The 13,129-nt window shown below is 39.6% G+C and overlaps 1 protein-coding gene across 1 annotated transcript in view; it reads right to left on the reverse strand.

Annotated features, from left to right (window-relative positions):
- The window catches only part of SPAM1 (sperm adhesion molecule 1), a 40,292-nt gene continuing 33,674 nt past the window's right edge, over positions 6,512-13,129 (reverse strand). The window contains exons 3-4 of the mRNA XM_021384786.1: positions 11,691-11,780; positions 6,512-10,635 (exon numbers count right to left, since the gene is read on the reverse strand). Coding sequence (XP_021240461.1) covers positions 9,976-10,635; positions 11,691-11,780 — 750 coding nt within the window. The 3' untranslated portion in view covers positions 6,512-9,975. The remainder of the gene's footprint in view (positions 10,636-11,690; positions 11,781-13,129) is intronic.

The following is a 13,129-nucleotide window of genomic DNA, read 5'->3' on the forward strand; positions in this document are numbered from 1 at the left end:
AGCTGTAAAGGTGAAAGATTTTTATGTTTTTTCATGCCCTGATTGTACATACAGCCAAAATAACTCATGGTGTTATTTCTGTGATTTTTTTTTTTTTAGATACTTATTTACCCATGTAAAACTTAATTAAACATGTGAAGAAGAAAATGGGATGGAGAGCTGGCCTTGCCTCCCAGTGTTAATGCTAGGGAGTTGTTTTTTAACTGCTTCTTTTTATTAAAAGTCTGGAGGAGTACAGACATTTATTAAGAGGTGAATCCCAAGCAAACAACAGGAGGCTTTTTTTTTTCTTTTTTTTTTTTCAACTAACCTAAGGTGCTGCCCTTGATACAGGTAATCCCTTTGTTTCAAAGCTATCCCCTAGTTACTGTTGATCAGCCATCTCGGGGGCAAGGTGCTGGGCTAGAAAGAGCAATCATTGTATCTGCTACAATCATGCTTATGTCATTGGGAATTGCTATTTCTAATGCTTATTTTAATGGTATTTTCATGGCTTTGTATATTTATGAACTAAATTATCAAACTGGTGATTTGTTTCAGCAACTGAAGCAATTGTTTGCTCATACCTAAGTCTGACTATAGTTAAGGGTTTTATAATTTAGTGTTTTCCTGAATTGTGGAGTTTTTATTAGAGATTTGGCTGTTGCTTTACTTATTTCTATTTCTTCTTTTTATGGTAGTCCACAGGTCTGAATCCTTCATGCTAGATCAAAGATCAAGGTAAAATGGTAGAGTGTTAGCCTTAAAGATTCATAAATCTAAATGAACAATATGGAAGTCATGGAAGGAGCTTACAGAATAGAAGCAAAATTGATCTGTAAGAACCAACAAATATATAACTTTAATTATTTTTCTTAAATAGAGTTGTGTTCTAAGCAGAACAACTAGTGAATTTTGTTTCTTAACTAGCTAAGAACTGTAAACTTTTCTGCAGTAACTTCCGTTTTCGTCTTTATGTCTCCTGTGCTACCTTCCTGATCCAGAGCTATACATACACCGAAGACAAACTGCCTTCAGCAAACTGAATGCATTATGTCCAACTAGTTGGCCCAATAGAATGTATAGTGGCTTCTTGTTCCCTCAGAGAAGGGACTAATTCATGTTCCTCCCTCTTTTCAAGCCACCACCTCCTCTTAAGTCTGTAGAAACTTGTTAGGTGAAAGCTTCAACCCATGTTAATTAAAATTCTCCTGAGGTTTTAAAAACACTATGAAAATGGATGGTCATACAGAACCAGAAGACAAAACAATTTCATGAGTCTTTTTTCCTTGGGTAAGGAATTAAGTTAGAAAGTGGTGAGCAGTTAATTTTCAAACTGAAAAGATGAAAAGCTTTGGTGTTTCTGGTTAAAGCTAGAATTGTGGGTGTCACTCTTAAAACTGAAACAGTGATTGTCTGCAGGCAATTTCAGGGCATGGTACAGATCTTGGTAGCATGATGAAAGGGAGCCGCTTGATCAAGTCCTCCATTGAAGAAGAGGTCAGCTGTTTTACTTGCTTCTTGGTAGCAGCAATTGGCCATTCAGTATACACATTCTAGCCTCAGCCAGTAGTCACAAGTTTGCTAGCTGATTACCGTTTACTGTAAATGTAAGTGGGGTGATCACTGGAGACATGAGTGGAAGAGCTGGGGTAGGAAATAGATTATTCTTATTCTGGCTGGATGGGTAAAAGTGTTTCCGGAAATAATTTATAGGCAAACCACTGTTCTTTGCTTTTCTGCTATGTATCTTGTTATATTTAAAAACTTGTTTCAGCCAAAGCAATTATTGATTTTTTTTTTTTTTGAATGACTAGATTAAATGTTTCTGGCAGCATCAAAACTGAAAATCTAAGAATTTCTCCCATATCGACGTATCACCCAGCTGACAATGTGTGGAATAAAGACAGGCTATTTGTACAAGTAGTTTCTGAGAGTGAAGTGGTTCTGATTACTGTGGGGGAAAACACACATAAAATAAAGCAGTCAGTATTTTTGCAAGAATTTGTAAAATTCTGGAATAGTGCTTAAGGCTCACAGTTAAGCTTACATAAGCAATATATTACAGATATAGTAGCATATTCTGGAAAAGAGTATCCTCATAAAAGTCAGCTGAGGATAGGCATTTAAATTTTAAGACTAATTCAGTTACATACTGACTGAAGTCTTTCACAGTGTTTAGTTCATCAAAATGTAATATATTAAAAATTCTTGGAGTGTTTGTCCAAGTTCAAAGTTCTGTTATATTTAAAATCTGTTACAATACCCATACTGTTGTGACAAACTATGGGACTATGACAAGCAATTCCTTAGTTTACAGACTGTTTGATGATAGGATATTGTATGAGAATATTGTACGTGAAAGTATTACTACCTTGTTACAGTTAGCATCTCCAAGGATATTTGTTGTTGCTGTTGAAAGCCTGACCCAAGACACAGAAGGCCACCATTCGTTATTCCCTGTGACTCTAGGCAAGCTACTTAATCTCTCCAGGAAACATTTAACTGCTGATAAAATATTTCATTTTTCTGTCTTGCCTATTGAGATTTACACACTTTGGGACTGGTTTAGCTACGCTGTGGCAATACATAGCACCTGGTATAGTGAGTTTTTCAAGTTCTCTGTCTGTGAAGTGATAATAAAGCAGCTTACTATATTGTGGAGACTTGCTTGTGTTATTAAAATGATAGCAGCTGATACTACGTTTCAAATGATGATGATGGTGATACAGAAATTTTTTACCTGAACGAATGCATCAGATCCAAACATTTGATCAATACAAGATGATGGAGACCCACATGCCTAGTTCTGAATATTACCAAAGAGATCAGATCAGATTGTCCGTATCTTAAGCACGGTTTTTAGTGACAGCTGTAGATCTTAATGAAAAGAAGCCTTCAGCTGAATGAAATCAATCTTTAGAGAGAAGAAAAGAAGTGATGTCTCACTCTGGTATTTTCAAGTTTGTCCTGATATACCAGATCTTTGGAGAAAAAAATAAAGTAGAAACTATGCATCTTTTCTGCTACCGAGGCACTGCATTGCTAAGACACTGGTCTTGCCTTTGTAGGCCAGAGTTGAGCAGCTGCTTTGCTGACAAGAGAAAGGCTGTTTTGAAGGTCTCCGTGAAGGCATTGTAGTGCACCCCTTGGTGTCCGTGGGCATTAGTTGTGCCCTCTGCTGGCTGCAGCCTCAGAGATGAGTGTGCCTCTTGATAATTTTTCTCATTCCAGGGAAGAAAAACGTGAAATAGGATTTAGGTATGGGTTGTTAGACTGACAGAGTAGGGCAGGTTGAGCAAGAACTCTGTTTTTGATACCTATGTTTGGTATATTTAGCATGAAAACTGAAACAGTGCAATGGATGTACAGACAGGCAGTCTAATTTCTGCACATTATTAGTCCAGTGCCCTTAAGAACTTGTTTAACCCAGTATTAAGGTGCTTCATAGTTTGTTGTGTCATTAATATTATTGTTATGTGACTGCAGGCTGCCCTTAGCATCCCTTTAAATGGGTGCCTGCCTCAGGAAATCACCACTATACACTGGCAAGCTATCATCATGTCTCAACCTGTTAGTAGCTTGCGGGAGCAGCGTACTCCAGCAGGAGATTGCCAACATATGGCATATTTCTTCTGCAGGATCTTGAAATTCTCTTGTATAAATGTATTTTCTGAGATGGAAACAAAGTCAGAGAAGGGTGACCGCATATTGTCTGAGGTCCAACTGTGGAGCAGAAACAAAATATTCGATATTCAAAGTAGTGGCTCACATTAATCTTCATACTGTCTGTTTGTGTCTGATTACTAATCAATAAATACCTTATCAGTTATAAACTAAGGGATATACAAGCATATACTGGAAAATGTTATCTAATTACTACTGGCAAGGAAGAACTGTAATCAATAAATAGTGATGGTAGGAACACGTCAGTGAACATAATGATATCCAAAGTTAATCCCTTAGGGATGCTAATATCGATGGGTGTCCTTTACCTCCCTGCCCTTTGCTTTCTCATATATGATATGGGGAAAACAGATGCAGGAAGTTTTTGCAGTCCTGAGTGCAGCTGACAGTGAAAAGTAGCTGCTGAAGGTTCAGAACACCCACATAAAATAACTGTTCTCTGAAAATCTAGATCCTTGACTGACAGACACAAAAGCTGAGGATTGCCTTGAACACTTCATGTTTACATAATTTTTCCAAAAGAAAAATATTTCAGTGGAGTATTTCCAGCAAAACAGAAGGGTTTGCAATAGCTACATCGCAGGAAACATTTAGAAGTGGCAAGGGATGAAGTTAGATCAGTTAACCTTTTGAACCCATTCTAGCCACCTGTACACTGCTTTTCAGCCAGTGTGAAAAGGCTTGCACAAACAGGCTGTGAAAACCTTTCAAATATTTGTATTCTGTATGATTGAAGGAAATAATTTAGTTGTCTTCTTAAAAATCTCATTGGTGCTTTGTAACTGAATATGTTTTAAAATTATGTAACTGTCTGCTGTCTTGTTGCTTGTATTAATATTATGATGGATAGATACCAGTACAAATCTAGTATGTGTCTAGGAGTTGTCTAGTGCATATTGTACTGGCTTGAAATCTTTGACACAATTCTTTTCTCTTACATATATACAGCAGTGTTTTCCAGTATGGCTCAAGGATTAACACAAATTTTCCTGGATGCTTGGGATGCTAGTCACATCCTAGGTTGTTTGCAAAGTGGTCCTACCGGCCCATCTCTCAAAATCTCTCAGCACATTATAAGTTTTCAAACAGAGAAGCAAGAAACTGTATGGTAGGGACTGGACTGTGGTTTCACTTCTGTTCAGATTCTCTGAAAGCCAACAGCCATTTCTTGTGGAAGTGCCAGTATCTTTGGGTGTCCCACAATAAGCAACACAATAAGCCACATTCAGATTCTTCAGATGAACAGAGTTTTAATGAAAATTTTAGCAAAATTTGTACACACTGAAGAGGGGCACTGAAGGCAGTTGAACGTCTTTCATTTTTTAGACCTTTTCACCAAACCCAGTTTAGCATTCCCCATTCCCTGAGTATTACCAGCCTGAATTCTGCCTGGAAGGAGGAAGTACAAAATAATGAATGGTAATCAAAGTGAATAAATGCTCATCTAGTATTTAATCTTTTGAAAAATACAAGAACATTAAGGGTCGTAAGGAGGATCCGGGGAACTACAGGCCTGTCAGCCTGACCTCGGTGCCGGGGAAGGTTATGGAGCAGATCGTCCTGAGGGAGATCACGCGGCATTTGCAGGACAACCGGGGGATCAGGCCCAGCCAGCATGGGTTTGTGTAGGCAGGTCCTGCTTGACCAACCTGATCTCCTTCTATGATCGAGTGACCCGTCTGGTGGATGAGGGAAAGGCTGTTGATGTGGTCTACCTAGACTTCAGCAAAGCCTTTGACACTGTCTCCCACAGTATTCTCCTGGAGAAACTGGCAGCCTGTGGCTTGGACAGGTACACCCTTTTCTGGGTAAGGAGCTGGCTAGAGGGCCAGGCCCAGAGAGTGGTGGTGAATGGAGTTAAATCCAGCTGGCAACCGGTCACGAGTGGTGTTCCCCAGGGGTCGGTGCTGGGGCCTGTCCTCTTCAATGTCTTTATTGATGACCTGGATGAGGGCATTGAGAGCACCCTCAGTAAGTTTGCAGACGACACCAAGCTGGCTGGAAGTGTCGATCTGCCTGGGGGTAGAGAGGCCCTTCAGAGAGATCTGGACAGGCTGGATCTCTGGGCTGAAGCCAACGGGATGAGGTTCAACAAGACCAAGTGCCGGGTCCTGCACTTTGGCCGCAACAACCCCAGGCAACGCTACAGGCTTGGGGCAAAGTGGCTGGAAAGTTGTATGGAGGAAACGGACCTAGGGGTATTAGTCAACGCTCGGCTGAGCATGAGCCAGCAGTGTGCCCAGGTGGCCAAGAAAGCCAATGGCATCCTGGCTTGGATCAGAAATAGTGTTGCCAGTAGGAGTAGGGAAGTCATTCTCCCTCTGTACTCAGCCCTAGTGAGGCCCCACCTCGAGTACTGTGTCCAGTTTTGGGCCACTCACTGCAAAAAAGACATTGAGGCCCTGGAGCATGTTCAGAGGAGGGCGACAAAGCTGGTGAGGGGTCTGGAGCACAGGCCTTATGAGGAGTGGCTGAGGGAGCTGGGATTGTTCAGTCTGGAGAAGAGGAGGCTCAGGGGAGACCTCATCGCTCTCTATAACTACCTGAAGGGAGGTTGTAGCGAGCTGGGGGTCAGCCTCTTCTCTCTTGGAACTAGTGACAGGACGAGGGGGAATGGCTTCAAGTTGCACCAGGGGAGATTTAGGCTGGATGTTAGGAAATACTACTTTTCTGAAAGAGTGGTCAGACGCTGGAACGGGCTGCCCAGGGAGGTGGTTGAGTCACCGTCCCTGGAGATGTTCAAGAAACGTTTATATATAGCGTTGGGAGACATGGTTTAGTGGGGTTGTTGGTGGTAGGTGGATGGTTGGACTAGGTGATTTTGTAGGTCTTTTCCAACCTAGCTAATTCTATGATTCTATGATAAGAAACTGAAACTATAAGGCTACAGAGACAACAGTGATTACAGGAAATGCAATTAATGGAAGGTGGTGTTTGTTTGTTTGTTTGTTGTAGGAGAGTACAATTTTGGCTTTGAACATAAGGCAGTCCCCAGCAATAGAAGGAGTAGCTGTCCTTTTCCTTTTCTCCTTCCTTACTCCATGAAGACTCTTGCTGACTCCATGGTGACTCTTTGACATAGAAAGAGGAAAGACAAACATAATGCAGAACACCATACTGTATTTGGAAAATAATTATACATGTCAGTATACACGAATCTCACTATGGTAAGAAGTTTGTAGGATTTGAAGCACGAATTTCAGATACGTGTATGTAACATACAGATTCAAAATGAAAATTCAAAAGGTGCTTCGTAAAGCATTATGCATCAGAGCACGAGATAACTACTTATGATGGAGCTCAGGAAGACACATTTCTGTGGAGAGTTTATTGCCATGGTTTGCTTTCCCCCTCACTTTTCTTACACTTTTGTTATCCTAGCTGCTCTCAAGAAAAAATTAGGTGGGATCAGATAGATGTATCTAATCTAACATATCAGTTACTGTGTTCTTTTAACTTTATAGTGGGCATTGGGTAAAGGTCATCTATGTTAAATACCAAGTAGATAAAAACTGTGGTACAGAAAGGCTGATCTGTCCATATTCCCTTCTGCTTCACTCTTTCACTGCTGCAGTTCACTTCTTCTTCATCCACTGGGAAGTCTTGGATGCTCTGTCCTAACTCTTGTTTATCTTTTCTTTCCTACTTCTTCCCTTGGGATTTCACAAGAAATGCTCTGCTTGCTATTACTTGGTTGATAGTCAGTAATGTTTATGGCAAGACTTGTAGGTTTTGTGATGCTGCAAGCTCACTTATCACAAAGTAATACAAATTCAGTGTCTTGAAGCGAGCTAGATATTTACAAAGAAGCCTGACCTCACAAAACTTTTCCAGTACGTGACTCAACAAAGCTATGCAGCCTTTGAACTAAAACTCTATATGCCAACAGAAAGTGTTAGCCACGTTAAAGGGTTCTGCTAGAAAAAAGCAAAACTTAGTAGAACTCACACAATGTATGCTAAGACATTACCAGTGAAGTTTCCAGGTTTTAGAAATCCTTGGATAATCTCAAGCTCAGCATGATGCAGGGAGACCTCAGATGCAGCAATAATGCAGAAGGGTACCATGGCTTTTGTTTACCCACGGTTAAATATCCATTAAAAGTTGGGAGTGAAGAAACTACATTTTTACAGAAGTGATCAAAACCTGCTGGCTTCTTTTGTTCTGGATGGTTTGCTACAAATATATTTTTTACTTCTTAGTCTACTTGTGTCATTGATGGCAGGAGTAACTTTGACTTGTGGGCTCAACAATGTAAGTGCAGTGAGAAAGCCATTACTTCCTCTTAATAACTTGGTATCCAAAAGCCATAAAACATTGTTTCTTCTTCTTAAATCTAAAGTCTTCATCTATTTTTCTGCGCATCTGTTATGACTGACAACATGAACATTTGAAAGCATTAGATCTAATATGCATTTTCTGCTAGATTTAGGCATTAGGTTTTTGCAAGTAAAGGGCTACTATATTGAAATGATAAATCATTCTGTTATGTTGTATCTATGGGAGATGGTGATTTATTTATGCAGTTCATGCCTAGCTCTATGGAGACATTTTCAATCTATCAGTGCCAGCAGCCACTCTACCCATTAGAAGTCTAGCCTTTTATTAAGCTTCTGACTTAATAATTTGGAAATATTATTTTATCAAATGGACTGCAGTTAGTTGCTTCTGAATGCTTCAACTGGCTATACAGAAATCATAACTGGACTCCTGATGTGAAACTGGGAATGATTTTCTTCTGACGTATATATGTGACTTCAATAAAACAATATTAAGGAAAAATAATCTTACTGTAGCTATGCAGATGCTATTGTAGCTACACAGAGTGAGTATTGGCAGATTGTGGACTTGAATAACTGATTTTCTCTGAATTTCTTCTGAATATATCAGGTTCTTTCATGTCTCTCAAGGAAAGCATAAGCTGCCTAGCCTCTGCATGACAGCTGAGCATCTGCAGTGAAGTCTTAAATTGCAACCCACAGTTCTTGTGTGTTTGCTATTTCTGTTCAGAGCTGAAAGAAAATGGTTTCACACCATGGCCTTCCCTGTAGTGTCCTGGATGACATGCTTTTTGGTGTCTGTCTTCCACTAGCCTCTTCTCCAGACAGGCATATTTCTCTGTTACTATCTTTCCTCTCAACTGCTGTCTGCTTTCCTTCCTAGGTTAATGGCACTCACTGACTGCTCTCACCAAGAGAGTATACAGGGCACAAAACTTCCTGCATGCCAGGGGACGTAGTTTGGGGTTTTGTGAGCAGAACAGGTAAAAAAATCTGAGATTATTGATCAAATTGACTGGAAGTGAAGAATGAGAGTCCCTGATCCCCAATATCATATCCTCCACTGTTCAGTTTTCCTACAGAACAAACTATCTTCCACCAAATCGACTGACTAGGAAATAATCAGTATAGAAAATGTCCTATGCGCTCAGGCTGTTGTCCAGATGGCACAGAGACAGTGTCGTATGCACTTTCCAGGGCTTGCTGACCAGAGAAACCAGGACTAATGACCAGCGCCAGTAGGGACTGAAGAAGCAGATCCGATGAGTTTTGAGTATTGGCCAGACAAAACAATGGAGAGCCAGTAAGAGGACTTCTGAAAAAGGGAGAGAGCTTGGGAGGAGAAGAGGAGAAGAAAGAAGGAAAGACTAACTGCTACAGCTCAAATTTTGAATAATGAAGTTGTATTACTTAGAAGTCAATATTTACATTAAAATTAGTAACTTTTGAAGAGTTAGGGGTATATTAAATTAAAAGAAGAACCACAGTGTCCTTGTGGATACTGTAAAAAGTAAAAAAAAGAAAAAAAAAAGAAAAGGTACATTCATCAAAGAAACATTATGTTGCAAAGTTCCACAATATAAAGTTAAGCCAAATATTTTTAATAGCTAGTGTTCAGATGGAATGAACACAGAGCATTAAGCCTGTTAACTGTTGAGAATGAAACACAGATTGAGATGGATTTAACTGACTTAACTTGAAGTCTACAAAATGGTATTATCAACAAATACGTTCTTCAAATGCAACTGTTAAAAATGTCAACTATTAAAAAAAAAGCGTTCCTCATGCAGAGTTTTCCTTTCATAGGTATAATCAGTATACACAGACCAGTGTATCTTTGGCACAGATAGTAGTTTATAGAACTAAACTGGAGAAATACATTCAAACTGAAGTGTTACCTAAGGAATAGAAAAGGCTACCTGATACAGATAAGACCACAGAGTTGCGGCTGTTGTACACCTTCTAGAAATTATTTCTCTGTGCAAATTAAACACAGCCAGGAAAAAATATTCTCACTTCTGTGAGTCATTTACATCAAGGTTCTCAAAATTAGAATTAAAAACAATAGATTAAACACATTTATCTTATAGGGTGTAGAACTACCAAAACTACAAGTATCATTTGCTTCTACATCATATCTAGTGGTAGCTGTGACAGTGTTATATTCTGCAGTTGTTAGATGCAGTATATTATTTCCAGTGGCAGACTGGAAATACTCTGTTTCAGGATGTGTAGATAATGTCACCTTACTCTGAGAGGCAAGTGGATATACAGTTCTGTTAGACAAGTTCTTTTCTTTCGAAGAGTCTATATTAGAAAATGAATTTGAGGATATCTGAATGCAAATTTCTTCTGAAATACAAGCACGAAGGTAATGGATGTCATTGATATCAACTCTAGGTTCACAGTTGTGCCCTGCGTAACAGTGGCAGTCAAATTTTTCTACGAATGTCTGCAGATCCTGAAATGCTGGTTGCCCTTGCAGGGTGTATTTTCCATCCTTTGTCATTTGAATGACAATGTTCTCTGGGTTCAAGTGAAGATAGTCACTGGAATTCCATTTTTTCCGTGCACAGGCACCAGAGTCTTGGCATAATACCTGGCTGCAGATTCTGGCTGCCATTGTGACGTTGATGAGGTAAGGAGTCAAAGTCTTCCTAAGGTAGTTGTCCAGAGTCCTACAGGTGTTCTGTAAAAAGAGCATCATATCTGAAAAGTTTAGTACAGGAACTACTAAAATGCTGTTGTTATAGTAAGAGTACTGTAGTGGATATCTAGAAATGCTTTTCTTGAGGTTTTGATAATAGTTATGACTGGTTGCTGGAAGCAGATTTATCAGAGAAGTTGCTGTGTAATTCAAGGATCACAGTAGATTTATCTTAGGTGGTTATTGGAGATGTTACTAAAAGCACTTCTAGAAGAATGTAGATGACTTTAAGCTTTCATTTTATCTGTGTGAGATTCCCTGTAGCGCTTTGGATCAGATGCATTTTAAAAAGCTACATGAAGGATCAGTTCCTTTTTATGCATTTTGAAAATTTTGAAGGTATCTTGAGGGGAAAAAAAAACAACAAAACCAACTCACAAAACAATTCTTCAGCCTAAGCAAATAATTTTTCTGTTAAATCACCTTGTGATAATCTTCAGTTTTCCACTGAGTAGCTAGACTGCAGGAGCAGGGAGTTCTTACAGCGTTTTTGAATGGAAAGCATTTTGGGAAGATGGCCGCATTAAATGTATACCAAGAGAGCATCTAATTGATCATGAAGCTGTCATATATGCTGTATAAGCTTGTCAAACCAGAGGTTTGGGGAACTCTGTGTTTCTGAAGCTATGTGTTCTTAGGGCATTTGCTTAATACCATAGATCAGTAGACAGATAAAGCTAATATTTACATCTATAGACATCATCTGAGTGAATCTGAGGTATATGTAGTTGTTTGTTTTTCTTTTACAAGTATGTGAAAACCCTGCCTAGGAAATTTTGCTTGATGCAGTTTGTGCAGTTGCTCATAGCCAACACCAAAAGTTCAAAAAATTGAAGTCTTATTCCGAGTAGTCAGTGGCAATCTTCATAAGCCTCAAATGGGCTTGGTTTTTGGTTAGTGAAAACAGTAGATCCGCTGACAATATGGAGTCATCACTTTTAAAGTAGAAGATATGATGTAAATAATTGTAATCCTTTTCTGTATCCTTTTCACTTTATTGCTCTTTAAAATATCACATAGTAATTAACCTGGCATACCTTACTTTGTGTTAAATTCATATCACCCCAAATCACAATTCCAGAAGCACCCAGTGCAGCAGACTCTCCAATGGTATTTACCAGGTCATCCTGAGAGTAAATGAGGAAAGAATCGTACCAGCGTAAGTAAGCCTTAACATACAGGCAAAAGATAAAATCCATATAGTAAATTACATTGCCAAAATAACTACTATGAAAACAGCAAGCAATTACACACGATGCAAACATTCTGCTCACAATTACACTGTTTTGTTCCAGGATGGAGTTGAGCAGGTGATGCTAGAAAATATTGCCAACTGTTTCCAGTGTATACAAGGGCTGCTCTGAAAGTAATGCCTCTTATTTTATTATGTTGGCCCATGACATCAGAGGCAGATGTTGGAGGTATGGCAGCAGAGATTGAACCTTCCCACCAATATCCCATTACATGTTGTTGCTGTGTGACAGATGGCAGCAGAGGGGCAGTCTGACAAAATGGTGTCTGACATGGACGTGCATGTGAAGCAGAGTAGTGTCACTGAATTTCTCCATGTAGAAAAAATGGCACCCGTTGACATTCATTGATGCTTTCTGAGCGTTTATGGAGACCAAACAGTGGATGTGAGCACACTGAGGCAGTGGGTGGTGCATTTCAGCAGTGGTGACAGTGACAGTGGGTCACCTCTGCTGGTGCAGGTACTTACAAGCTCAGCATGCAGGCTCTTGTTCATTGCTGGAGTAAGTGCATAACTATTGGTGCTGACTATGTTGAAAAATAGTGTTTTGTAGCTAAGAATTTGCTCTATCAAATAGTGCTATCGCGCTCTTTACATCTGTTGTAGTTTCTGTGGAAGTAAATAGGAAGCATTACTTTTGGAGCGACCTATGTATATGGTTAGAAAAACAAGGCTTTACAACTGAGCCAGTGGTTAAGCCCATATACTCCACCAACCATTTTAACTTTTATTTTGCTGTATTGTCTCCTGACTGCTCAGAGCTGGTGGTAACCAACTTCAGTAATGCTGCCTGAAGCACAAGCTAGAAAGCACAGATGTAGGATTTATTTTTTTTTTTCAGTTCTGAGAAAGTGCTGGAGCAGAAAAGTAGCAAGAAAAGAGCTTTCACCAACAGGAATCTCTTTTCTCAGGAGAATGCCTCTGACCTTTTACAGAGATTGATCTGGGAAATTTGTTTCTGTTCAGTTCTCTTTCTAAGGAGAGATTAGCCAGCCCTAACAAAATCTTTAAGCCCATCTGGAATGAGAGAGGGCTATGAATAGAAAAATAACAAGGAAAACAAAATCTTTATGAGGGGCACAACATGAAAAGGCAATGTGTGAGTGTTAGAGGATTTAAAGGGAGTTACCAGGAACTCAGCAGCGCTCCTGCTGACAGAACCCCCTGCTCCTCACAGGTATGCTCGGAGCTGGGAGCAATGATCAGCAGTGCTCTATCCAGGAT

The sequence above is a fragment of the Numida meleagris genome, chromosome 1, assembly GCF_002078875.1.
Source record: "Numida meleagris isolate 19003 breed g44 Domestic line chromosome 1, NumMel1.0, whole genome shotgun sequence".
In the NCBI taxonomy this organism is placed as follows: Eukaryota; Metazoa; Chordata; class Aves; order Galliformes; family Numididae; genus Numida; species Numida meleagris.